Source organism: Podarcis melisellensis (assembly GCF_964234715.1).
Source record: "Podarcis melisellensis genome assembly, chromosome: 6".
Classification (NCBI taxonomy): domain Eukaryota; kingdom Metazoa; phylum Chordata; class Lepidosauria; order Squamata; family Lacertidae; genus Podarcis; species Podarcis melisellensis.
Window position 1 is genome coordinate 22,245,235 of NC_138538.1, and position 25,312 is coordinate 22,270,546.

The 25,312-nt window shown below is 42.9% G+C and overlaps 2 protein-coding genes across 4 annotated transcripts in view; both read left to right on the forward strand.

Annotated features, from left to right (window-relative positions):
- Window positions 1–591: 591 nt before the first annotated feature.
- On the forward strand, window positions 592–13,573 carry YWHAB (tyrosine 3-monooxygenase/tryptophan 5-monooxygenase activation protein beta). The gene is made up of 6 exons (XM_081914699.1): window positions 592–746; window positions 7,917–8,218; window positions 8,770–8,893; window positions 10,691–10,854; window positions 11,229–11,324; window positions 11,746–13,573. Exons 2-6 carry the CDS (start codon window positions 7,925–7,927, stop codon window positions 11,800–11,802), a joined length of 735 nt encoding a protein of 244 aa, XP_081770825.1. The 5' UTR covers window positions 592–746; window positions 7,917–7,924; the 3' UTR covers window positions 11,803–13,573.
- A 4,408-nt stretch (window positions 13,574–17,981) lies between these two features.
- Window positions 17,982–25,312, forward strand: part of PABPC1L (poly(A) binding protein cytoplasmic 1 like) — a 32,750-nt gene continuing 25,419 nt past the window's right edge. The window contains exons 1-4 of one of the 3 annotated variants that reach the window (XM_081916886.1): window positions 17,982–18,319; window positions 22,044–22,255; window positions 23,459–23,652; window positions 24,398–24,513. In XM_081916886.1, coding sequence (XP_081773012.1) covers window positions 22,063–22,255; window positions 23,459–23,652; window positions 24,398–24,513 — 503 coding nt within the window. In that variant the 5' untranslated portion in view covers window positions 17,982–18,319; window positions 22,044–22,062. Of the gene's footprint in view, window positions 18,320–18,378; window positions 19,441–20,992; window positions 22,256–23,458; window positions 23,653–24,397; window positions 24,514–25,312 lie in introns of those variants that run through there. The other 2 variants (XM_081916887.1, XM_081916888.1) reach the window with 2 other exon arrangements.

Below are 25,312 nucleotides of genomic sequence, written 5' to 3' on the forward strand. Positions count from 1 at the left end.
CCTTCCCCCCGAGGGCGATCGCTGAAGGGACGCGCGCACGACCTTCTGCCCGCCTCACGCGAGCCGCTGCGAGGTTCAGAGCAGAACGCGCCAAAGCGGAAGCTACCATTAGGAGAGGTGGCGGGGGGGGTGGATGAGCGCCATGTGCGGAGAAGAGGAAGAGAATACGCCTCTCCCTTTGTTCCCTATGCAATGATCCCTTTCCTTGCCCACCTCCTGCCTCTGAGCGGACCCCGCACCTGGCTGACACGGCACCAGGAAGACAGGGCAGAACGGGGGGGGGGGGGTGGACTCTGGAGGGGAGGGGAAGCATCGCCGTAGGAGGAAGCGGAGTGTGTCCGTGCGCGTGCGTGTATGGGTGGCGGGGAGCGCCGCTTCCCTCTCAGCCTCCCAAAACTGGGCCTGGAAGCCGTTGGCCTGTTGCCATGGCTACCGAGCGGCATCCTCCCAACCCACTCCCCTCCGCGGCCCTGGCAGTCCAATAGGGGAAGCGGGAGACGCCGCGGGGAGTTGGGCGGGGGAGAGAGAGACAGAGAGGGGGGGGGAGGGAAGGAGGAAGGCGTGTCCGTGGCGGAAAGGGCGTGGCCCGGCGCCGGAAGTGCCTGCAGGAGCCGCAGGGTGTGTATCTCTGTGGTGAAAAGAGCGGAGCGGGCTGCCGCGCGCCTAGAGACGCCTCATTCCTCCCGGGGGACGACGACTCTTTTCGGAGGCCCGCGAGCCGCCTTCTCCTCCGCCTTAGCCGTCAGGTGAGCGGGTTTTCCCGCCGGAATCCCCTCCCCCACCCGGGCCCGAGTCGCGCCTGCAGCTGCCCTTCCCCGCCCCCACACGCAGCGGAGGGGGGGGGAGAGAAAGAGGGCAGAGCCGAGGTCTCCCCCGCCCCTCCCTCCCTCCCTGCCCCCTTCCTTCCCTTCCCCGGCTGCTTTCGGAAGCGAGGAAGGGGCTACCTCCGGCTCGGCTCTTCCGGAGAGAGGCCTGAGGAAGGCCGCGGAACCGCCACAGCCGCCGCCGCCTTTCGGTCCTGAGGCGACACCCCACCTACGCGGCGGGCTGAGGGCACGGGCAGCAGCCCCTCCTTGGCAGCGGGGCTCTCGCCTCCCCCCCTTCACCTCGCCCCCTTTCCCGCTCCAGGGTCTCCGCCCGGTGGCGTCACCTCGCCTGCCAGCGGCCCCGCCCTGGCTGAGTCACCACCACCTTCTGCCCGGGGCTGGGCGGGCTCACCTGTCCGGAACGAGCCAGAGGTGGGGCTGCTCGCTTTTTTAGCCGCGCTTCTGGCGAAATGGCCTCCACCACCACCATCCCGGCTCCCGCAGGGTTCAGATCGCCCTTGCGGCCAGGGAAGTGGGCGGGGTGCCCCCTCCCCCTTTTTAAAAAAAAAACAAACCACACACTTGCACAATCCAGCCTTTGGGGCTTTGCCCACCTGAAAAGATGGGATTTTCAGTGCCAAAGCAGCTTTAAATAAGCTCACCTGGAAGCAAACCTCATGGACTTCCACCGCTTATGACTACAGGCTTGGTCCCTTTTCTACATGAATGTTCATCCACCCCTTGCAACTACATACGATTTCTCCTTGCTAAAATAGTCTTGATTTCTTCCTTTCATTCCTTGTATTTTATTTTTAAAAGGTGTGAGATGAATAGCATTTGCGTTTTCAGAATACCTGTACTAGTGGTGAGGTGCCAAATGGCCGGCTGGCTAACACTAGTAGTTTGATGGCGCTTTTAGGGAATAGTAGTTCTTACTGGTTAGCTATACTGAAACTTCAGTAGCAGCTCTGTTGGGGAAATAGTAACTGACCATTGTTTGGTTGCAGCATCTTTACCCTGCCACTTAATGAAGAAAGCTTTTAAGAGTGGCTTACAAAAATCCCTGTTACTCCCTTTTTGGCTGCTGCCAAACTTACCTGATGCACCAAATTTGAATCTGAGCTCTAAAACCCTTTATGTCAAAAAATTAGTTATGTTTGTAATTTAGATAATATGTGTGTGACCTACATAAAAATCTTATTCAAAAAAAAATTGTGTATCATACTTTGAATATAATGAATGTGTGGGTGGGTCTTGCACATACAGTGGTACCTCTGGTTGCGAACAGGATCCGTTCCGAAGGTCTGGCCGGATCCTGAGGTTTTTGCAACCCGAGGAGAAGCGGTAGACCGCTTCTGCACATACACACGCAGCGATAGACCACTTTTGCACATGCGTGTGCGGCAAAACACTTCTGGGTTTCCTGCTTTCACATCCTGAACTTTACGTTACGCGAGGGTAACGTATCCCAAGGTGCTACTATAATTCTTTATATCACTTTAATTGCATTCTAGTTTGAACTTAACTGCCTAGAACCACATTACTAATCCATTAAAAACAAAAACCGTGCTCCCTGCTAGCTTTCACCAACCCATCAATTCCATAGTAGAGATCCTTGAATGCAGTTGCTTAAATGCATCTTGGTCTCTGTGTGAACAGGGTTATTAATCCAAGACTTACTTTTAGGAAGGTGTAGAGAACACAACAGAATCTGAGAACATGGGCGAAAGGCAGGATATAAATGTACTTAAATCTATTGACTCCTAGAACTAGACACACATATATCAGCAGCTCTTTCCAACTCAATCTGGGATGATAGAGCATTAGGAAGAGCAGTCACCATCACAAATCCAATGGGGAACCACCCTTAGAAGGTGTTCAATTCACTCTCCTCAGTGTCTTGACTAGTGAGTTGGCTTTTAACTTCTTCAGAATTCAATTCCTCCCTTGAACTTCACACACCTTTCTAGGGTTTTTGTGTGCCCCTACTCCCTACAGAAGGAGCCTAGAATTTGAGAATAACTTATTTAACCTAAATGGAAAGCCAATGTTACCTAGGATGCCTCTGCCATGGACTCATTGTCTAGCTGTGAGGGAGTTACTAGGGTGAATATAGTAAAGATTATAAAGTCCATTGCAAAATAGACATGCTGCACAATTAATAGTATGAGAGCTGGACCATAAAGAAGGCTGATCGCTGAAGAATTGATGCTTTTGAATTATGGTGCTGGAGGAGACTCTTGAGAGTCCCATGGACTGCAAGAAGATCAAACCTATCCTTTCTTAAGGAAATCAGCCCTGAGTGCTCACTGGAAGGACAGATTCTGAAGCTGAGGCTTCAATACTTTGGCCACCTCATGAGAAGAAAAGACTCCCTGGAAAAGACCCTGATGCTGGGAAAGATTGAGGGCACAAGGAGAAGGGAACAACGAGATGGTTGGACAGTGTTCAACCAACATGAAGCTACCAACATGAGTTTGACCAAACTGCGGGAGGTAGTGGAAGACAGGAGTGCCTGGCGTGCTCTGGTCCATGGGGTCACGAAGAGCCGGAAAGTACTAAACAACAACAACAAGCACATTCTAAAATTAGTTAAGGCAGCTCATTTTTAAAAACATTCTAAACGACAAATAAAATGATTGATGCTTAAAAAATATAAAAGATGCAATCTTTAATTAAAAGTATGCTGGTATAAAACAGTGTTCCATGCCTGCTAAAGGACAGGCATTGATTGACTCAGGTGTGCCTCTCTGGAAAGGCTTTTTCACAATCTAGGTGCCACTAGTGAAAAAGCTCTCTGTTGTGCACATACATCACACATCAGTACAGCAAGGTGACACAGAGGAGGCCACCAAAGTTCAAACAGATTTCTCAGAAATTTGAATGGGAGCAGGTGATTCTGTAGATACCATGGTCCTAGGCCACTTCAGGTCTTTAAAGATTGCATTGATATAAGCATACTGACATTTTTTAGTATGCTTGATAAAGCCTATAAGTCAGCTTACTGTTGTGAGTGACCTTGCTGTAACTGCTTGTGGTAAAGATGAATTAATATCAGCATGGTTGGGAGCTCTTTAAAAAATGAACAGGAAATGAAATATTGGGAAGTTAAAAATTACATAGTAAAATCTCCCAATATGAAGATTATTACAATATATATATATTATTATTATTATAAAAAGATGACATTTCATGGGTAGTAATCCAACTAAGTCATACTCAGAGTAGTAGATCCATTGAAATAAATGTATTTAAATTACTCATGCCTAACTTAAGATCATTTCATTGGGTGGTAACTTTCAGCTTTAATGGAAATGTATCCAAATAATGGTCACAGTGACATGAACATTCTTTTCATTAAGATGGTGTTGCATGCATGGAAAGAAGGTGATCAATTGTTCCTAAGGTCCAGTACAACATAGTCTTACAGTCCATATTGGCAAATGTCATTGAGTAATCGGTATAATAGTGGCCAGTGTTCTTCACTAGGCTGTAGTCAACATAAAAGACCACACATCAGCTATGTGCAAGAAACCTATTGCAAATAGATATGCTGAGTTTTTGCTATGATATTGGAAGGGGCTTCAGGGACATAGTGTTCTGTACCCTCTGAAAAGTAACCACCAGCTGTGCTGCCTGCTGGGAGAGCATTCACATAACCCACAATATCTGTCAATACTGTAGTTGCTGTTGCGTCAGCATGTCTGTGACTGAATTATAAAGGAAGTTCCCCCCACCCAAACTGCCTTCAGAAAGCTACTGGTTTCCTGAATTTTAAGATGAAAGTTTTAGAACTGGAGTGTTGCTGTGGAGCTTTCTCTTTTTCCTTCTTTGGTTGTAGCAGATAACAATTTTCTCAGAACAAATCTGTTCCAATTTTAGTTTAACACCCATTTTGGTCACCTGCAGCTCTTGTTTAAAGTGTAAATATGATGGAGAGAGATTGCCACCCTTATTATTTAAGATGGATTGAAGATGGCTTTTTTAAGACAAGAGAATTTGAAGCATTCCCCCTCTCCTTTGGTGGTGTGGAAAGCTAGTAATGACAACTTCATTTTATGAATGTCTCTTAAGTGGTTTAATTAGAGCTGGTTAAAAATTAACCAAAAAATATCTGTCACTTTTCTGCATTAAAAACAATACCCATGTCATTTGAAACACTTCGTGCTAGTGTGTTTCCATTTTACTATATTAAGCTAGTCAGATACTTCTCGGCCAGTTTCCCTTTTCTACAGTATTTAACTGTCATTATTTTGCTTCTGTTTTGATGTCTTGTGTAGCTCATGGAAATTAGAAGCAACAGACTAGAAGCAGCCATGAGTGGTGTCTTTATAATTGCAATTCCAAACTGTGACTTACCTCAAAGATCCTTCAGTACCAATTGAGTAACCTTGGAACAGCTTCTGTTGTTACTTGCACTTTCCAGTGGTTTTCACTGATTTTTCTCGGATGGAAACATACGAGAATCAGAAGTCTCCTTCAAAGTGCTAAAATCTTACATGCATTCTGTGTTCTCCATACATAATCAGTACCCAGGATTGTCTGGAGAATCATGCCAAATTTGGTAGATTTTCCTATGAGATACTGCTTCTGTCATGGCATTGAATCTTTTGTTCAGAGATCCCTCTATAACTTCCCCCTTTTCCAAGCTCCCTCATAGTGACCACAGAGCATTCATCTCTTGTCTCAACAAGGTAAGCAATGAAGAAAATTCAAACTGTTCCTTTGTTCATGTAGACTCAGACAGATTGCTCACATACTTGAGAGAACATGGCTCCTGAAAGAGGAATGAATTCAAACATAAAGAACTTTAACATGCTCTATTAAGACAGTTCTAAATACTTTGGGCAAGATAACTTCTTCATGCAATGGGACTTCATCTTCCTTTGCATACCCCCAAAACCTGCTCTGGAAGATCCCCCACCCCCTGGAGCTTGGAAGGTGTATAGGTGCTGCGTGAGGTGGTGGATGAAGGTTAAGTATTGTTGCATTTCTGTTTGTGCACAGAAATGCTTGATGCAACCTTATGGTAGCAAATTTTCCATCAAGGCAAGTTAGCAAGTGTGAATAAAAGTTTTAAAGCTTTATGTTGAATTTTTAAAAAGTTGGAATGTTTTTATAGCCTTAAGAATGAAATCTGCTTGAGCCGACACATCAGAGTCCAGGTATTTATTGCACTTGAGAAGATAGTGTATAAGAGCAGTTGTCATCTTATTGCATATTGTGTTAAACTGGTGGCTATCCGCAATTGAGAGTTTGACTCTCAGGAGTCTTAAAGAGGTGTAAGTTCTTTGTGCACCAGTCACCAGCTTTGAAAATGACTATCCAGGTATTCAGTTCCCTCCAGATAGAGAGACATGCTGTACCTGTCAGGCAAGAATGAGGGTTTTTACCACATGACTAAGTTCAAAATCTAGAAATAACGTTAATTGCTTGTAAGCAATTAACATGCAGATATATTTTTTTTTTAAAAAAGCTGCCGCAGGGCTTTCTGAATAAGGATGAGGACTGTGTGTGTTTAATCCTTCCTCACTGTAGTGATTGGTGTCAATGGGAGCTTTCCTCTGGGAGCTAACAACAATGTATGTTTCGGGGGAAGTGTTGGGGTCGTGTCCAAAAAGAGTTAATCCCTATTCATTTTTGTTTCAATCCAGCTCATCAAACCCTGCATCAACTGTTTAAATCAGTCTTTCTGAACCTTTGGTCCATGGATGTTGTTGTACTACAACTCGCCTCTTCCTTGACTACTGGTCCTGCTAGCTAGGGATCATTGGAGCTGTAGCCCATCAACATTCAGGGACCCAAGGTTGAGAAAGGCTGGTTTAAATGTTTAAAAAGGTTGCATTAATTGCTTACATGAAATTGATGCTGCATGTAGTACAGTGTTAGTTCATTCAGCCCATCACTCTTGTCTTGCACTACAGTGATATTTCCATTCCCCACAATCCTGTACTTTTCTTCTAGGGCATATTATTTCTCTTTAATTCTGAAGTGCCATTATACTTGCTCATTCCCTTCAATAAATTGATTTACCTTCTGAAGGGGTTTTTTTTGTGGGGAAGAGGTAATGCATACCCCTAAGGAAACAGTTCTTGTTTCTAATGAAAAGAAACCTAATAACAATGCTGGTGTTGCAAATTCAGCAGGGAATCCTGTGAGCGGGAAATTGCTGAGAAGGGCAGACACTTGCAAAGTGTTAGATAATGATTTATAAGAAGTGTAGTATTGTACTTTGTAATGGTCTTGGATAAAATTCTGCAGTGGTAGTGTGTGAAATGGTATTCAACTATGACAACTTCTAAACCTTCCAAATTTGGTCCAGCGCGGAGCTCCTGAGAACCAGTTGATCATCATTCCATTTCATTGCTCTGGTGCTGGAAAATGACCTTGTTGCTCGCTGCAAAGGAGCAAGGAGCAAGTCTTTAGAACTGAGACACAGGTGTTCTGCAGGGGTTGCTTTTAGGTTGAAGGGGGAAGTGAGCCTACACACAGTTACTTGTATCCCATTTGAAGGGCTGCCTTGTTAGTTTATTCTCATACAAATGTAGCCATTGGTTAGCAGGGATATTAATCTGTTCTGTTTAGTGGCAGTTGGGTAAACTATCCGAGCTCTGTATCATTTGCCTCACAAAGGATACATCTAAGTATATCGTGGCACAATCTTCTGTAGAGATTAAAATAGAAATAGTTGTGTACTTTGCGCTATTAGATGTAGTCAGAGATGGCTATCCCAGAATAATATGGTGTATATACAATCATTCCCAAAGTTGATGTTGAACAGGTCAAATTTTACAGAGGATCAGTGACAGGCAGGAGAGCAGTTCATAAAACACTCATAGATGTTACATCCCAGCACAAGACTCTTCCTTTTGTTATTTTGAAAGGGCCACACTCTACTACCCTGTTATATTGGTGGATTTTAAAACTTACCCCTATGTCAATAGTACTGGAATCTTCCCTTGTCGTCACTTTGGAATAACCCACATCCTGATGGTTTACTCTCAGATTTACTGTATTTTATGGCTATCAAATCATAGTCTGCTGGAGAAAATTGAGCTGCAGGAAATAAACATTCCTTTTCTACTCTTGTCTCCCCCCCCCCCCTTTTAGGAACAAACATGGATAAAAGTGAGTTGGTACAGAAGGCCAAACTTGCTGAGCAGGCAGAGCGCTATGATGATATGGCTGCTGCCATGAAGGCTGTCACTGAGCAGGGACATGAGCTGTCCAATGAAGAAAGGAATCTACTCTCTGTTGCCTACAAGAACGTGGTTGGTGCCCGTCGCTCTTCGTGGCGTGTCATCTCCAGCATTGAACAGAAGACGGAAAGAAATGAGAAGAAACAGCAGATGGGAAGAGAATATCGTGAGAAGATTGAGGCTGAACTGAAGGACATCTGCAATGATGTTCTGGTAATAGTCTAGTAGGAATGGATATAGCAGCATTTGTTAAGGAGCTCCATCTGCTGGGAAGCTTCTGAGCTCAAGGCAGGAGCACAGTTTCATCGCTTAAGGATCTACTTTGGTCCAACAGCCAAAGATCCTTGCTTTGTAATTAGTTGTTTATATGCTAGGTGTAGAAAATTATTTTTATTTGATACTTGATAGACTATGTGTACACTTGTATGGACCAAACCTATAAACAACACAAAACATATATAAACCTCTCTTCTCTAATCTAGCCAATGAATTAAAGAAATGTGACCTTGTATATAAAGCCACCAGAATCTCATCTCCAAAGTTTTTTTTAAAAAAGAAGCTTGTTGCCTCCTGATCTTCTAAATGTTGCTCAACCACAACTTTCATCATTCCTGGTCATTGGCCATGCTGGGTGGGGCTATGCTAGAGGATGTAGTTCAGCAACAACTGGAAGGCTTTAGGTTAGGCCCTCATATTGTAGATGTACACATAAAGGAGATCAGTTGAAGAAAATGTCTGTAACCTTGTGATTATATGTCTTTCAGGAACTGCTGGATAAGTACCTGATTGCTAATGCCACACAGCCAGAAAGCAAAGTATTCTATTTGAAAATGAAAGGAGATTACTACAGATACCTTTCAGAAGTGGCATCTGGAGAAAGCAAGCAAAGTAGGTGGTTACCTTAAAATCAGAAGCCTTTCTTAATGATTCCCTACAAGAGCTGTGTGTGGTATTATTAAACTGTTTCTTGATCTCACAATAAATTTGTCTCAGCATTCTGAGAATATCAGATGTTCTTAATGCAAAGGAATAGGGAGAAGAACCAGTGGCTTCCTGTTGTATTCAACCATAAGGTGGTTGACTACCATGGAAGGGCCAGGTTGAAAGGATTGCTGCTGCGGGATACTTGTTTTTAGTTTCTCCAAATTGACTAGAGGTTACTAAAAGGAGGTAACAGCAAATCACAAGGAATGGGTGTTCTGCATTCTTCCATTAAGACATCAGTTCCCTCTAGGTGAAGACACATATATTGGATTTAGGAGCTGAATATGTCTACAATATACACAGAAATTAAAATTTTCTAGTGTTGTAAATTATTTCATGAAAATCTTCCTACTACACATTTTGAGTAAGTAAAGCTTTTTTAAAAGCATTTCACTCATTCCAAGAAAGAAAATATTCCATAGGAGTTGTCCCCCCCCCCCAATGTTCCCTAAATTTCCCATTGAAAAGAAATCTTTAGGGGGGGTCCTCCTTTTTCCATTTACTTTTTTCCAGGCCTTTACATCTCTGCTGCAACTGAATGCAAAGCCTCCTAATGGAACCTCTGACCACAAGGAAAGATGTGGGAAGTTCCCTTTCAGAAGTGTGGGAAACAGAAAGTATAAGTTGCTTGTACTTATCTTGACTATAAAGTCACAGTTTGTACCTGCATCTTATTTAATCTGTAGTCACAGATGCTGGATCTGTGTGCATTAAAACCTTAGATGGTCTATGAATTGGTTGTTAAACAAATATGTCTATGCCTCATACCAGGTTAGTGGCATTTCACCGTTTAGCCTACTCTTGCTATAGATTTTTTGTTTTTGCTTCCCCCCAATAATCTTTGTAGTGTTCTTGGAAGATCACCAAATATAGAACCCTGTAAAGTTTTTAGATATAGGAATCATGTTCAAATGTTACTATACAGTATTAACTAATATGTGACACAACTTATAGACACAATCAAATTTGGTTCTGTATCAAATAGCTAAGATAGAAAAGGAAATGTTTTACAGCTAGGTTCATGTGATATCCACATATAAGCTGTTAGGCCATACTCTTTGTAGAATGTCATATTTGTAATTGCCCCCCCCCCAAATATTAAACGTGTGTGTATTTAATCTAAGGTTTTATTGTTTAGGATGCACTGAAATGGAGCGATACTTGCAAAATTTATTCCTCTACTACAAAGAAGACTCTGGTAGTTCTATGCCCCCACCCTCGTGGCCTTGATAGACTGCTACTTTGACAACATTTTTTCTTCATGTATTTTCCCATCATATCAACACTGACAAACCAGTCAGTGTAATGACCCTGAGGACAAACTAGCTAATTCTAAGGAAAGACAGTATTTCCTGAGTTGGAGTTGCTCTCACTCTGAGCTTTGGTTGTTGCCAGTGACTATGCATAGCCAAATCTTGCCACACAGTGTCCCTGCTGCTAGGTAGAAGATGACCAGTCTTAAAGCAAACTGGTGCTGAAGCAGCAGCTGAATTTAGCTGTGAACAAGTACAAAAAAGGTAACATTTCAGCAGTCTTTTGGGAAACATTTCAGGCTCCTAAAAATACTGTTTTTGTGTGTAACAAAATGTTCACTACAGATCACTGTTCAGCCCTATTCTATGCAGGCACCTGTGTAAATGTTTCTGACTTGGAGTTGGCCATGTCAAGAAATATTAAAATTATCACCATCTTTTCTTGCAGCAACTGTAGCAAATTCTCAGCAAGCATATCAGGAAGCATTTGAAATCAGCAAGAAAGAGATGCAACCAACACATCCTATTCGACTTGGTTTGGCACTTAATTTCTCTGTGTTCTACTATGAGATACTAAACTCACCAGAGAAAGCCTGCAGTCTGGCAAAGACGGTAAATAGACTTAATATTGTCAAGAATGGTTGTGGGGAAACAAATTTGAGATACACATTGAGCAGTTGTGAATGCAACTAGAAACGTATGGCTTAATAAAGCATGTTGGAGAGCTCTAGGATATCTTTTATATTATTCAGAAGAAAGATTAATTAATAAGTTAAAAGAACACCCTTGAAATTAGAGGTGGCACTTTTATATTCTAAGGAAGTCTGTCTTGGGTCTTAACCTGGATAATCACAAATGTAATGTTATGCGTTTTTCGTCACTTAGCCAGCCCTATCTGTGCTTGGAAATTGAATAGGTTAAACATTCTTAAGGCAGGAAGGATCAGAAGCAGAATAAAGCGAATTAATTATTTGAATTTGGTTTAGGCATTTGATGAAGCAATAGCTGAACTGGACACACTGAATGAAGAATCTTACAAAGATAGTACTCTGATTATGCAGCTACTTAGAGATAACCTTACTGTAAGTATTCCTTCGAAAAACTGGCCACACTTTAAATGATGCAGTGTTTTATAATTTTAAGTCTTGCCATCCCACAAATGGTTGATAATTGCACCCTTACAAACTATTTTGAATGTAGCACAAAGTTAGTTCCATATGAAAGAATGACTGCTGTCAGCATTGTGTGTGTGGAGCAGTCATACCTGTAATGGAAAACTAGCCAAATGCCCTTATCAGGCAGCTAACAAATTTGTGTGTTACCTGCAGGCCTCATGTACTCATTGTTTAACTTCATCTAATCCCCAGTGTTTAGTTCATCATTCATTAACTCTTCCACTCAAATAATACTGCTCTACTGAAACAAATTGCCCCACTACTCCTTTCCAGACCAATGTAATTAACTGCATGCTTTCAGCATAAACATGTTTGTATTTTCTTACAGCTATGGACATCGGAAAACCAGGGAGATGAAGGGGAAGCTGGGGAGGGCGAGAACTAATGGCTGTCACGCTTCACTATATGTTCAATGTCACTCTGTATCCTACACGTTATATCCCTTTGTGCGACAAGCAAAAAGAATAGTACATCGACTTCACAACCTCAACGTAGCAAACTGTCTGTGGGGTAAAAACAATTGGTTGGTGTTCTGTGTACATAAAATGGAGATCAATTGAGCAATGGCATTTTGAACCTTTCCTATTATGAACACTTACAATTATGATTACTGTGTTTATATTTTTTTTAACTGAACACTGTGATTATGGGTTTTGCGATTGCAGTTGACTTTACAAAACTCTAAATGATGGAAGAGTAGATATGAATCATGTAATTCATTGGAAAGATTATAATCTGGGATCAAAGTAGTCAAAGTACAATTCTGTTGTAAAGTTGTACAGAAAATTATAGAGATTATATTGTGACACTGCAACATGGAAGGGAAACAATCTATTGTGTGGCATTCCAGTTCAGTAGTTCTCTTCTGTGAATTTAATAGGCACATTCATTCAGACATTTTTGTTTTTGAAATAATAATGCTGCACACACTGCTTTTCAGCCAAACGCTCATGTCAAACGTAAACATTTTCTGAGGCCTCAATTTAAAGCAGAGAAAAACGGCAGCCTAAGTTCCAGACTCTTAACAGTGGCAGAATACTGGGGCTTTGTCTATTGAGAAACAGCTCAGTCCTCTTTCTGTGGGCATCATCAAGCCCCTTCCCACAGCAATAAGTTAACATATTTACAATATGGACTATTCTTGGTAGTGAATTTTTAGAGCACTACCATGGAATTTCAACAGGATGTTTCTGTTTTTATGGCCTTATTAGTTGCTGGGTAGGCATGCTAAATAGAACTGTTTTCCCACTTTAAAATGCTAAACTCTTAATCTCCCTCCTCACTTCAGGGAGGAGGCCTGCCCCTTTGAAAAATCCAAAAGAGCTCTTCTTTGCATGGATTGCGTTCTCCCACCCAGTCCCATTCCGGCTTCAGTTTAAAGCCTGAGGTCTTTTGTGTATGCTGTTAAGTCGTTGATGATGGGAGCGGCTTAAATATGTTGGAATACAGGTCTCACTTAGATGCTGAAGACTTGCCTGTGCTGCTGTAGTTCTCAGCTCTTGGCATCTGCCCACTCCTGCGTCACAATCAAGATCCTTTTAAAAAGTTTTCCCATAGCTGCCTTAGGAATACAGACCATAAACATGCATATTAATTGTTAGCTTGAGATACTGAAATTCCAAACGTTCAATTGTTTATAAACCTGTCCAGTCAGATACCAGAATTCAATAGGAGTTGCATGAATAATGCAGAGGAAAGATTTGAATACTCACCCTTTTCAATCTTTTTAGTATCGTTCCTCTGCCTATAGCATTCCGCTTAGATCATAGAATCCATCTGTTCGTCTTTTCATCTGTCGCTGAAGAGAGAAATTCATGCACTGACTTCAAAATTCCCCTCTTACTAGCTGAACAAATTGTGCAGTTATACTTGGCGCTTGATAAATGCGGTAGTGAATGTGGAACCGAGCCTGTCTGTATATCTGGTAGCTCTTTTTGCGTTGTTTCTACTGACCAGTATTTTGCCTAAAGTTTGCTTCTGTGACGGTTGTATTGCCTAGCACACACACACGTGGTTGTGAGAATAGTATAGCAAAAAGAAATACCTGGTTATTGATGTACTAGATTTGTGTATGTCTTTTAAAACAGTTCTAGTTTCACCTTACACAATCGGGAAAGTGTAAAAGAATTCAAAGACAATAAAAAGTTTTATCAGTTGTGGTCTGTGGTTTTTTTTTACACCTTTGTTTGTTACTGCCATGGCTGAATACTGTGGCGGTGGAATGACTGTGCTGTTTTATGTCTTGTAGCTTGCTTAAATGCTAAAGCAGCCTGTAAGGTCTGCACCCCCCACACACCAAAAAAACCCCACCACCTCGTCACAACTGTATAGAGTTGGTCATTTCTGTTTCACAGGAAGAGTGAAAGAAGACACCTTGTACAAGGCTTTACAGCATCCAAGCCTATCTACCGGACATCTGCCTTCTTATAGACAATAGTGAATGATTTTGAATATCATAAAACATGCTGCATTATTCCTTATAAAAGTAACATTGGGTTCTAGAAATAGTTTAGCTTCCAGAAAGGTTTTGACATAACATTGAACAGAAATGGCTTCAAGTGGCCCTTGATTTCTTAGCTTTCTGACATGAAGCATGAATTCATATTACTGAAAAGCTACCTTCGTTATGAAATCCTTTAGGAATAAGGTTTGTCCTATAAGTACAAGTAGCTATGACCGGCGGCTGGTGCAAATAAAGCTTCATTCAGCTTGTAGGTGCAAGTGATTGAAGTGTCTAAATGGCACTATGTGGGTTGTAATTGTATTTAGAATAGTTCTGCTGCAGAAGTCTAAATTGTACTTCCTTTAGACTTCCTATTAGAAATACAGTGTGAGGTTCTAGTTTTCTGATGCACTTCGTAATATCTTTAAAGGGATCTTTCCGATCTCTTTTATGAAAAGATGCTTGAACTCCCCCGGCAGAAAAAGTGCACAGGTTCTTTCAAATGGTAAGAAATGTAGCCAAAAGCAAGGACCCCTGTTCCTACAAAGACTAAGAAGGGCTCATCTAGGCTTCCTTTTGTGTCGTGTTTCTAGGCACAGATTCAGGCTTTAAAGCTCTCTGTCCAAGCAGACTTTTTTTTTTGTCCCTGCCCTTTCCCTGGGAAAACCTGTGTTTTACCGCTGAATTGGAGCAAACAGGTTTTCTGCAGATTGCTGTTCACTTTATTCAGTGGAAAAACACAGGTGTTCGTGGGCAAAATGCCAAAATCAAAACTCTCAGATACGGCACTTTAAAGCATGAACCTGTGCCTGGAAAACACAGCACAAAATGAAGTCTGGATGGGCCCTTAATGTTGAATCTACACTTACTGATGATTTCAGAAGGGGTAGGTTACTTTTGTACTCTCCCAATGTGTTGAGTGCATGAAATTGGCACCAAACAGTAACGCACTTCCTGCGCTACCATTTCAGAGTGCAGATAATGAGCTGTGTGTTTCAGTACTTCCTCATGAAGGAGACTCCATCTGTTTGGTTTAAAAGGCCAGGCTGAATCCTTCACTCTAATGTACTTGTTTTGCATGCATAAAGGGTTCTTTTTAATTGAGCATTCAAAGATGCAGCCCTCCCAACTTGCAGCCTGAAATTGCACAGCTTACAAAAAGTGTGCTTTCAATTTCTGCAGAATGTAAGCTAGCCTTCCAGATACGTTCCACAATTCGTTTGCTTGTCTCTGTATGTTGTTGGCTCATGCCCAAGTGTAGAGTACTTGTCTTAGAGCAGAAAGGGAAGAACGTGATAACTGCCTAAAACAGCTTTTTGTCTAGACAATGTGGAAAAGCAACTTGCTGCGATACCAAACAGCTGCCACTCAGCTGTGTTTTTTTCCGTTTGAGGACTTTACCCTTCATAGGAAAATGGGAGCGATGTTATGGCCAGACTTTGAAAGACTTGTTCTAGTTCCCGAGCTGCTTTTGCTGTTACAGAAAAGCCACAACTTAAACCGCCTTTGGTAGCCAATGACTATCTGAACAGTCCATGTGCAGAGAGGAAAATGGAAAGGTATCTTGTGTAGCTATGAAGTAGTATGACTTGATGTAGCGATGGAAATATGCTGAAAGAAGAGATGCTTGGAGACAATGCTTTAAAGTGTGCTTGGTGTTACAGCTCCAGCAACAAGATTTGTGGTGTAACCAGTGGCGTAGCGTGGGCAAGGCAAGTAATTTGCGCCCCCAACCCATGGATTTGCGCCCCCTAACCCATGGATTTGCGCCCCCTAACCCATGGATTTGCGCCCCCTAACCCTAACCCCCAGATGCTGCGGCCGGTGCAGCCGGGCCCCCCCCTGCACCCCCCACACTACGCCACTGGGCGTAACAAAGTTATTGTGGCATGAGCCTTTTTCATCAGATGCAGGAGCTATGGAGATGATGGATGCAAGCAGGGACCAAAGGACTGGTCCTTTTTATTTCCCCTGCAATGATTGCTCAAGTTCTTTCTCACCCATCCACAGTGACATGGCGAGCCCTCTTTGCTGTTGACACTTGTTTTTGTCCCACGCAGCATCTTTTGCTATTGTGTTCAGGATTGAAATGTGCGGGGAGATAAACATTTGGGCCATTAGGGTGGGGTGAGAGGAACATCCGTCCTGGGTGAAACAGATAGGCATTCCAGGAGGGTGTAAAAGATCATGGGTTGTATCCAAGTAGGTCGTAAGTACGTTTATTGAAATTAATGAGCTTAAGGGCCTTGGTTTCAATGGATCCTACTCCCAAGTGTGACTTGATTAGATAAAACCCTACGTAATATTTTAATAAATGTTAATAAATGTTATTTAGATGGTAGGTTTTAAAAATGTCCGGTTCAGAGGCTTAGTGAGAGCAGCATGGCAGGCAAATTGATAGCAAATTTTCATTGGCTCTGTGTCTAGTGGCATTCAGGCACTGAATCTGGTTAACTGAGCCTGAGACTTAACCCCAGCCAGTTGATGCAGATTGGACACCAGTTATGGGGAGAGAAGTTCCCCAACAGCTTCTTAGAAGCGCAGTCTCATCTGAGTAGGGGGAATGACATTTTATCAGTAATACATAAAGTTTAGAAAGCGCTGCATCTGTAAGAAATTCTTTTAGTGTGGCAGCCCCTACACTTTGAAACTCCCTGCCTATTGACTTCAGACAGGTGCCTTCACTGTACTGTTTTCAGTGCCTGCTTCAAAACATTTTTGTTTAGGCAAGATATGTAGAACATTGACATGTGTTTTAATCTGGTTTTTAGTTTATTGCTTTGTTTTTGTAAACCGCTTTGCTGTTTGGTTTGGTTTTAAAATCAAATAGTATGTAAATTTTGTGAAATAAATAAACATACAAACATTTTTGGTGTCTCATTTACCTCTTCACTCTTTCTAGGGAAGTCCCAAGGGTTACGCTTACTTTAACTTTCCTTGCATATGTAAATTGCTTAAAGGTTCTACTAACAATCGAGTTGAATTTTTGTTCAATTGAAAAACAGAGAGACTGAAATCTGTGTCTTCCCATCTTTTAATGCTTGTTTCGTGCATGTCCCTAACTCCTGGAGAATGATATATTTGTTTGCTATTGTGGCAACTAAAGAACGTATTGTAAATGTTTTAAAATGTCAATGCAGCAACGTACAGAACACACAGTTCATTGTTATGCATGTTACTCATAAGTAAGTCCCAAGGCTTTCAATGGAGCTCTTACTCCCATCCAGGTGCCTTCCAGTTGTTTTGGACTACAACTCCTATCATCTGACTGGCCAGCCACACCCCTTTCAAGAAACTCCATTTCTTTCCTTCTGTTTTGTCTCCACCCCACCCTTCCTGCACCCCACTATTTCAGCAAGCTCAGTCATATTTGAGTTGTCTTTGACTTGGGGGGTGAGTGTATTACTTTTCCTGAATCATTTTTTGCATTCCTGCTCATATTGTGGTTCCTCTAAGCTTGTTGCTACCTCCCTCTTGTTCATAGATGGTGTTATTCTGGCTACATAAGAACAGGCATTAAAAAAAACAAATTCACTTTTAGTACATAGGATTCAACATAGTTTAATTGTTTGTTAGGAAGCAGGTCAAGTGACTGTTTCCAATGGGCTGTAACGAACAGTCATACTCAAGAGTAGACCTTTTGAAAAAAGCAGGATTATATTTTTTTTAGTTTCTTTTCATTTAAAATATTTTACTTCCTTATGCTTAGAGGACAGTTTTGCCATGAACTTTCCTTCTATTTATGCAGCTGGTTTTTATGCAGAAAGTTTATTTTGATACTTAAGAGGATGCTCTCTCTAGTTAACTGTGCTTTACAGAATGTATTGATTCTCTCATATTTGTTGCTTATTAAGGATGTTTTAACCTATGGATGGAGCCAATGCTAGTCCTACTCATAGTTGACCCATTGAAGTGAATGGGCATGGATCACTTAATTTCAATGGGTGTACTCTTGAGTAGAACTTGACCGGCTACAACTTTCTCTTGTAACCTATGTACTACATGTGCCCCCAGTGACCATTCCTGGAAATCACAGGTGGGAATGTCCCAGATCCTACCAGTGTTCGTAGTATCGGGGGGGGGGGCGGCACAGGGGTGGTTGCCCCAGGCGCACAATTGTTAGGGGTGCAAAATTTCAACACCCTGTGCTGCCTGAATACAGCTGTGCACTTCTGTTGTTGGGCTGTGTTCTCTTCTCCATGTGAACCGGGAAGTGGCCTATCCCAAAAAGAGAATGACTTGAATGTACATATGTACTCTGCCCGTTTCCCTTCTGTTCTCTTTGTGTGGCGCCGAGCATTGGCAACCCATGCTATGCCACTGGATCCTGCTTTTGGTCTTCCCATAGGCACCTGCTTGGCCACTGTGAGATGGGCCTGATCCAGCAAGCTCTTCTTAGGTCCTTAAACCACACAGAGGGAGGAATTCAGCATAGGGCCAAGAAGATTGCTCTGTCAGTGTAAGCATTTCTCCTTGCCTGATTCAACCATCTGCTCTCTCCTCCCCCTGCATACTGTTCTGGGGTGGGGTGGGGGAGCTCTGTTGTACTAGTGATGGTCTTTGTACAAGTTTCTGCTAGTGGGGCTTGTTATAGTTGAATCCCACCCCCTCCGTTTTGTTTAAATGGTACATAAATGGTCCAAATAACTAAACAAAACTAACTTGGGTCCATTAATTTCAGTGGCTCTGCTCTTGAGTAGAACTAGGTAAGCACAGATTAGTATTAAACAAAAGTCTATATAGACTAGGTTTATATTTAAAAATAAATAAATCCACAGCCGACCGCTCTCCTCACCCACGCCTAGTTTTTAGAAGGGAAGTGCATAGCTTTCAACCCAGAGTTGAATTCCAGTACCTCTTTCTTTGAAAACAAACCTGCAGAGTAGGCAAGGGGGTGGCGTCATTTTGTAGTATTTTGAATCCATGAAGTGTCTTATAAATGAGTGGATGACAACCTTCACTGCTGGTGTTGGCATCGAAGCTCACAGGAGCACAAGACCCAGCTTCCCACCCTGAACACTTAACAAAATAGCTGGTTTTATTGCCTTGCCCTGTTCTTCTAACTCAGGAGGGACTGGCAGCATGGTGTGGGGTCTCAGGAAAAGCCACAGAGGCCTGTTCTTCTCCTGTTTGTTTGGTTAGCCTAACTGATGCCATTTTGCCTCTGTAAAAAACTACCTGCTTTAGAATTTAGGAGGGTGAGCCACAAATAAGTGAAGACCAGATAACGTTGCTAGGCGATTTTCAGGAAAGCCTCCCACTGCCAGGCTACTCTCCCCTTCAAGGTCTCCAGGCAGGGTGTCCTGTTTCAGTCAGCAGGAGCAGCTGAATAAACGAGTGATTGTGGGAATCTCCTCTGTCTATGGCATTTATGGGCTTTTCAGTGACCAAGGCAGCTTGGACCCGATTAGCGGACCCTCAACAATGGCTGGAATGGTTGGAGCAGGTGGTGGTGCTACAGGAAGCGGCTGGCCACACCTATGAGTGAAGGGGGCGGGGCAATGTATTTCTGAGAGCTGCTCCCACATTAGGGAGGACCAGCACTGAAGGTGAATGTTTGCTGGCGGCCTTGCGTCACATGTGAGTGCTTTATGGGTTGGAGGGGAAAGCTGGCTGATGGGAGGGATTGGGAAATCACGAAAAGGCAGTATATTGTTACATGTATAGCCAGGTTCTATGCATGTTTACTCTTAGTCAAGATTTCAGGTGAACATGTTCCCAAATTAAGTGTGCAAAGAACTGCAGCTTGAGGTTCAGCCGGTTTAATTCTCCACTAAGTGCTTTAACTAAGAGACATATTGAACTTAGTTGGCTTTCTGGATTTGTTTCCTAACTCATCTCCCCCACCTTTCAGCCGAGACAAAAGTGAAGTTGTAGATTTAAGCAAACATACTAAAAGCACAGGAAATACCTGCCTTGGCAGTTTGTGAGAAGGATCTCAGTAGTGCAGCTGATCACAAGCTGAGCATGAGTCAGCAGGGTGATGGAGCTGCAGAAAAGGCTAATGTGGTTATTAGGCTTCATGAGTAGAACCATAGTTTCTAAGTCACACAACATAACCCTGCAGTTTGCTGGTTGTAACCTAGGCTGTGACTCAGGCCTTATGTCTGATTTTCCCAATGTGTGCTGTTCAGTGTGAGACCATTTCTGGACAGAAAAATCAACTAAGCAACCAGTTAAAAACAAGTCTAGTTACTTTCCACAATTAGTTTCCAATTGCTTAGTTAGTTCATTATGCAGCAACCAGTTAAAAGGTTTCCCCTTAATTGTCCAGCAGGAAGGAAAATCTAAAGGTCAGGAATAAGACTAGGAGGAGGGACCCTCAAGGGGGAGTTAACAAACACACCCTAAACTTTTCTCTCTGCCCCTAAGTTTGTTTTGCAATGCATATTTTTCTCAGCAGCACTCTCCCCAAATGCTTGACTATGGTTGCAATCTAAGTGGTTCTTCATTTGTAAACTTGTTTTATGGTATCGTGATACAAGATTAAAACTGGGTTGTTGTTTTATGTTGGTTTTTTTTTTTAGAGAAAAAACAAGCTCCACACCAGTTTTCAACTTTTTGGTTATAACTTAAACTGCTTCCTTTCTTTTACACCTCTTGGTATCCCCCTGTTCACTGTATCCTTGTCATCTCCCCCCCCCCCCAGGAAACAAGAAAATATGCCAGTCATTTAATTCCTGGTGTAAATTTTCTCTTAACTTACCTAATGGGCTATGTGAACATCAAATTAACACACACTTCCTGCGTGGAGGAGCGAGGGGGAAGGTTGCTGCCTTTCCTTGGCCCTCAAATCCTCTCTACCAATGAGCTGGCAGTGAATTGACTGACACCCCTCTCCACCCAAAAAATGCCCCCACCTAGAAATGTGGCTGCCCCACCTAACAAGGAAGGCTGGCTGTAGGAATATAACACAGCACATCTTTTGGGAGTCATCCTTAAATTTATGCAGCGCGGTGCCCAGATCCTCTGTTGAGTGTTACCCCACTTGGCTCCTGTAATCTGCTGGTGAGCATTGGACCCTATATGACACCATTGGGTCCCAAAGTGGGAGATATCCCCTCTATTGTGGGTGGGGATGGGTGGGTTACCTAGAGGGGACCTTCTGAGAGGCAAGGGGGCGACAGGGGAACTTTGAAAATCTGACATCACTGGATCAAGTTCATCAGTTTGGTTGAACTGGTTAATTAAAACTAAATCGTTCTAATTGGTGTGTGAAGAAATGTTACCATTTTGAATTGTATTGTGTCCTTATCTTCCTTAAGTGGATTGTGCAAACCGCTGTTCTGAATAATAATTTTTATAGGGTGGGGGGAACTGGAGATGAGTTTATGGAACCGAGGCGGCATGAAAAAGTTTGGGAACCTCTGTATTACACCCTTCCACTCAACCTGTTGTGATCCAGAAATTGTTGGCCTGCATCTCCCATCATCTCAGACTAGTGGCCCTGCTGGGTGGGGCTGATGGGAGTTGCAGGTCAAAACAACTTGAGGATGTTGGGACCATAAAATCATAGAGTTAGAAGGGACCCTGAGGGTCATCTAGCTCAACCCCCTGCAATGCAGAAGTCTCAGCACATGGGTTATGGATCTCTAATGCACCATAATTTCTCATGTTCTCTCTCTCTCTCTCTCTATATATATATATATACACACACACCCTCTTCTGTTTATTATTACCTATGGTGTATTATGGTGTGGAGGTGATATCCAAGGGGGCAAAGAGGTTGTAATAGTGCCTGCATAGTGGAGTATGGGTTGAATTGTTGCATGAGCGGACATCCCCCTTCCTTCTCCGGAGATTTTCCTGAGTCCCAACCCTCCAGACAATATTATAGAAGCAAGGGGTGCAAGTCCCTCTGCATGAGCGGAATTCTGTTCTGCTAAGCATGAAACTTGTCGGGTGCATTTTTGCATGTCAGTATATCTTGTATAAAATCTATGCAGACGTACTAATATACATTAGTAAATGCATGTGTTACTCCTATTTACATAGCATGGGCAGGGAGGGGAGGAACTTGGTGAAAATGACTCTGGATATAGTGGGTTTCATTTGCAGGCAACTTCAAGAGCTCAGTCAGAGGTTTACATGGAATCTACCCTATAGAATCCTGCTGTTTTTGCATCTCTAAAGATCCCTGTTATGCTGCCTGGGAGTAACTAGGTTTTGCTTCACTTCCCAAGTTAAACTGCATGATTGACCATGAATGCTAGTGGCCCAGGATATCCACTAGCCTCCCTCTATGTGGGCGACTTGCACCCGGATGTAACCGAAGCCATGTTGTACGAGAAATTCTCGCCTGCTGGACCAATTCTGTCCATCAGAGTTTGCCGAGATGTCTCCACACGCCGATCACTAGGTTACGCGTACATAAATTTTCAACAGCCTGCTGATGGTAAGTGAGTGAGAACTTCTTCTGAACTCTCAAATATTGTATTTTGTTTGCATCAAATAATCTTTGCTCCATTCTTCAGCAGAAAAGACTCCCAAGGTAGATTACAGATCAATAAAAAGTAATACTGTGTTGCCTGGGGTCAGAGGCTATCTCAAAGGCAGGACAGGAAAGGAAAAGGAACAGAGAAAGAAAAGGGAGGAAACTCTGGCGCTAGTTAATAAAGTTCTTACAACAGTGGAGAGGGAAATGGTTTGGTGTACAGGTGGGGAGCCTGCAACCCTCTGGATGTTGTTGGACTCCGACTCCCATCAGCCCAGGCCAGCATGGCCAGGGGTTGCTGGGAACTGTAGTTCACCATCATCTGGAGGTCCTCAGGTTCCCCACTGCTGGTCTGGAGAGAGAGGGGGATCCTAATGTTTCTGGTTTCACCTGAGCCGATGAAGTGGCCCTGCTTCCCATCTCTTCCTCAGCTGCAGCCTGATAAACCCATGTTGTACGATGTGCCCATGACTACTAAGTCTTCCTTTGGAAAAAGGAAGCAAGTTTTGCCAGGCAAAAATGCAACTCAAGCTCTGCTTTCAAGCAGAGTTTGGGGCTCTGCATTATCATTTAGAGGATCTGAACATTTAGAAATTAGCTGGCAAGTAACCTTTTGTGTTCCAAATAATTTCTGGTAGCTGTAAGATAAGTGTTGAGCTAAACCAAAGTGAAAGGAAGCTTTAGCCTTGCCCTGTTCACTAGGCCACAGTGATTAAGATTAACCATTGCAAATGTCCCATAGGAGGAGTAAAACATCTGTGGATTTATCTCCCATTGGCCCCAGCCAGTGGGGCTGGTGGTCAGTGGGAGTTGCAGCACAACAATATCTGAAGGGTCATATCTTCCCCAGTCCTGCATCTAATGGCCTTTACCACTTGATCCATGATGCAGCTATGGTCTTGTTTACAGATCGTTGTCTTAGAAACCATGGCAAGTTATTTGTACCTACAGCTTCCAGTCATGTTTACCAGAAGCCAGAGCTTCTCTTCTTAACACCAATTCTTAAGCTCCACTCCTGTTGAAAGACTTTGTGATCTTTCCTGTTGGTAATAAAATGAATGTGCTCACACACAGGTGTTTGCAAGGTGAGAGACTGGACTTCTTTGCTTCCAGCTTTCGTTTTTTGTTTCTGTGTAAACAAATGAGCTTTCCCTCCCCTGCTAGCTGAGCGGGCCTTGGATACCATGAATTTTGAAGTGATAAAAGGCCGACCCATTCGCATCATGTGGTCCCAACGGGACCCAGGACTCAGGAAATCAGGCGTTGGGAACATCTTCATCAAGAACCTGGACGATTCCATTGATAACAAAGCTTTGTATGATACATTCTCAGCCTTTGGAAATATCCTTTCTTGCAAGGTAGCTATGTCACTGGTGAAATAACATCACCTGATCTGCGTCTAGCATCCTAGTATATGTGTTGTCTATCATTCCTCTTATCCTGATCTATGCAATTTTCGACCAGTGGTTTCTAAGCACTCTGGCTTCACTTTTGTGTAATAACATTTGGTGGGTGGTAATTTAAAATTCAAAACAATCTTGAGGTAGCCTCTAGGCAAAACACTTTGGGCAATTTCCCACCCCCTCTGGCATCACAATGGGGATAGTTCCTTGAATCTCAGAACTTCTCTGCTGGTCCAAAGAAACAGCACTTCAGTACTGAGGGAGACCTCATTGAATTAGACACCAACCCCATTCTGATTTTCTTCAAGTTCTTTTCTCTCTCTCTTTGAAACCAAGGCTTTTACTCATTGCTGATGGGCCCCATTGATTAGGGTTACACCAAATATGTCTGGGACTCAGGGTACACTGTTTAGGGGTGCTTTGTAACCGTTGAGCAGATATACCGTATTTTTCACTCTATAACACGCACCCGACCATGACATGCACGTAGTTTTTAGAGGAGGAAAATCCATAGGCATGCCACCTGTAGGCATTTCCTCCATAACACGCAGACATTTCCCCTTACTTTCTAGGAGGAAAAAAGTGAGTGTTATGGTGCAAAAAATACGGTACATGTAAACTGGGAGGGCCCATCTTTTTCATTTTCAGTTGTATGACTTCCTTTTTTTCTCTTCCCTCATACCCACCCATGCCTTAACAGGTTGTTTGTGATGAGAATGGATCCCGAGGTTATGGCTTTGTCCATTTTGAGACCCACGAGGCAGCAAACAGAGCAATTGACACGATGAATGGAATGCTCCTCAATGACCGTAAGGTGTAAGTGGAAGCTTGGGTTGGGAGCTAGGGTGCAGGTATGGGTGAAGTGGGTGACTGTGAGATCAAATGTTGTTGACTCTCTTAATATGTTAGATGCAGATTAGAAATAATCCTTATTGCGAGTTTTTTAAAACACTCTTTAAGAGAAGCATTAAGGGACGTGGATGGCGCTGTGGGTTAAACCACACAGCTTAGGACTTGACAATCAGAAGGTTGGCGGTTCAAATCCCTGTGATGGGGTGAGCTCCCATTGCTCAGTCCCTGCTCCTGCCAACCTAGCAGTTCGAAAGCACATCAAAGTGCAAGTAGATAAATAGGTACCGCTCTGGCGGGAAGGAAAATGGTGTTTCTGTGCGCTGCCAGCGGCTTAAGTCATGCTGGCCACATGACCCGGAAGCTGTACGCCGGCTCCCTCTGCCAATAAAGTGAGATGAGCGCCACAACCCCAGAGTCGGTCACGACTGGACCTAATGGTCAGGGGTCCCTTTACTTTAAGAGAAGCATTGCACACATAAATAAATAACAGAGCCCCTCTTATGCAGAACACAATTTAGAATAAGGGTATAAGCACAAAGGAAAACCAAGGGTAGTAAAAGGTGCAACAAATTTCCTTGGAAACATGTATCAAATGATAGAATAACAAGAATATTTGTAAGTAAATGCAAGTATCCAATATTTTAGGGCAAGTTTAGCATGCAAAACAGTCCATAAGGTCACTAATTCGTTTCCCCTGCGAGTATAGAAAATGTGCATTTCCAGCAGCAACACAGTTGGCCGGAAGAGCAACAGCTCATCCAGA

Coding starts and splice junctions, on each gene's coding strand:
- YWHAB (XM_081914699.1), top strand. CDS start 7,925: ATGGATAAAAGTGAGTTGGTACAGAAGGCCAAACTTGCTGAGCAGGCA. Junction 8,894..10,690: donor ATCTGGAGAAAGCAAGCAAA/GTAGGTGGTTAC, acceptor CTTTTCTTGCAG/CAACTGTAGCAAATTCTCAG. Junction 11,325..11,745: donor TACTTAGAGATAACCTTACT/GTAAGTATTCCT, acceptor ATTTTCTTACAG/CTATGGACATCGGAAAACCA.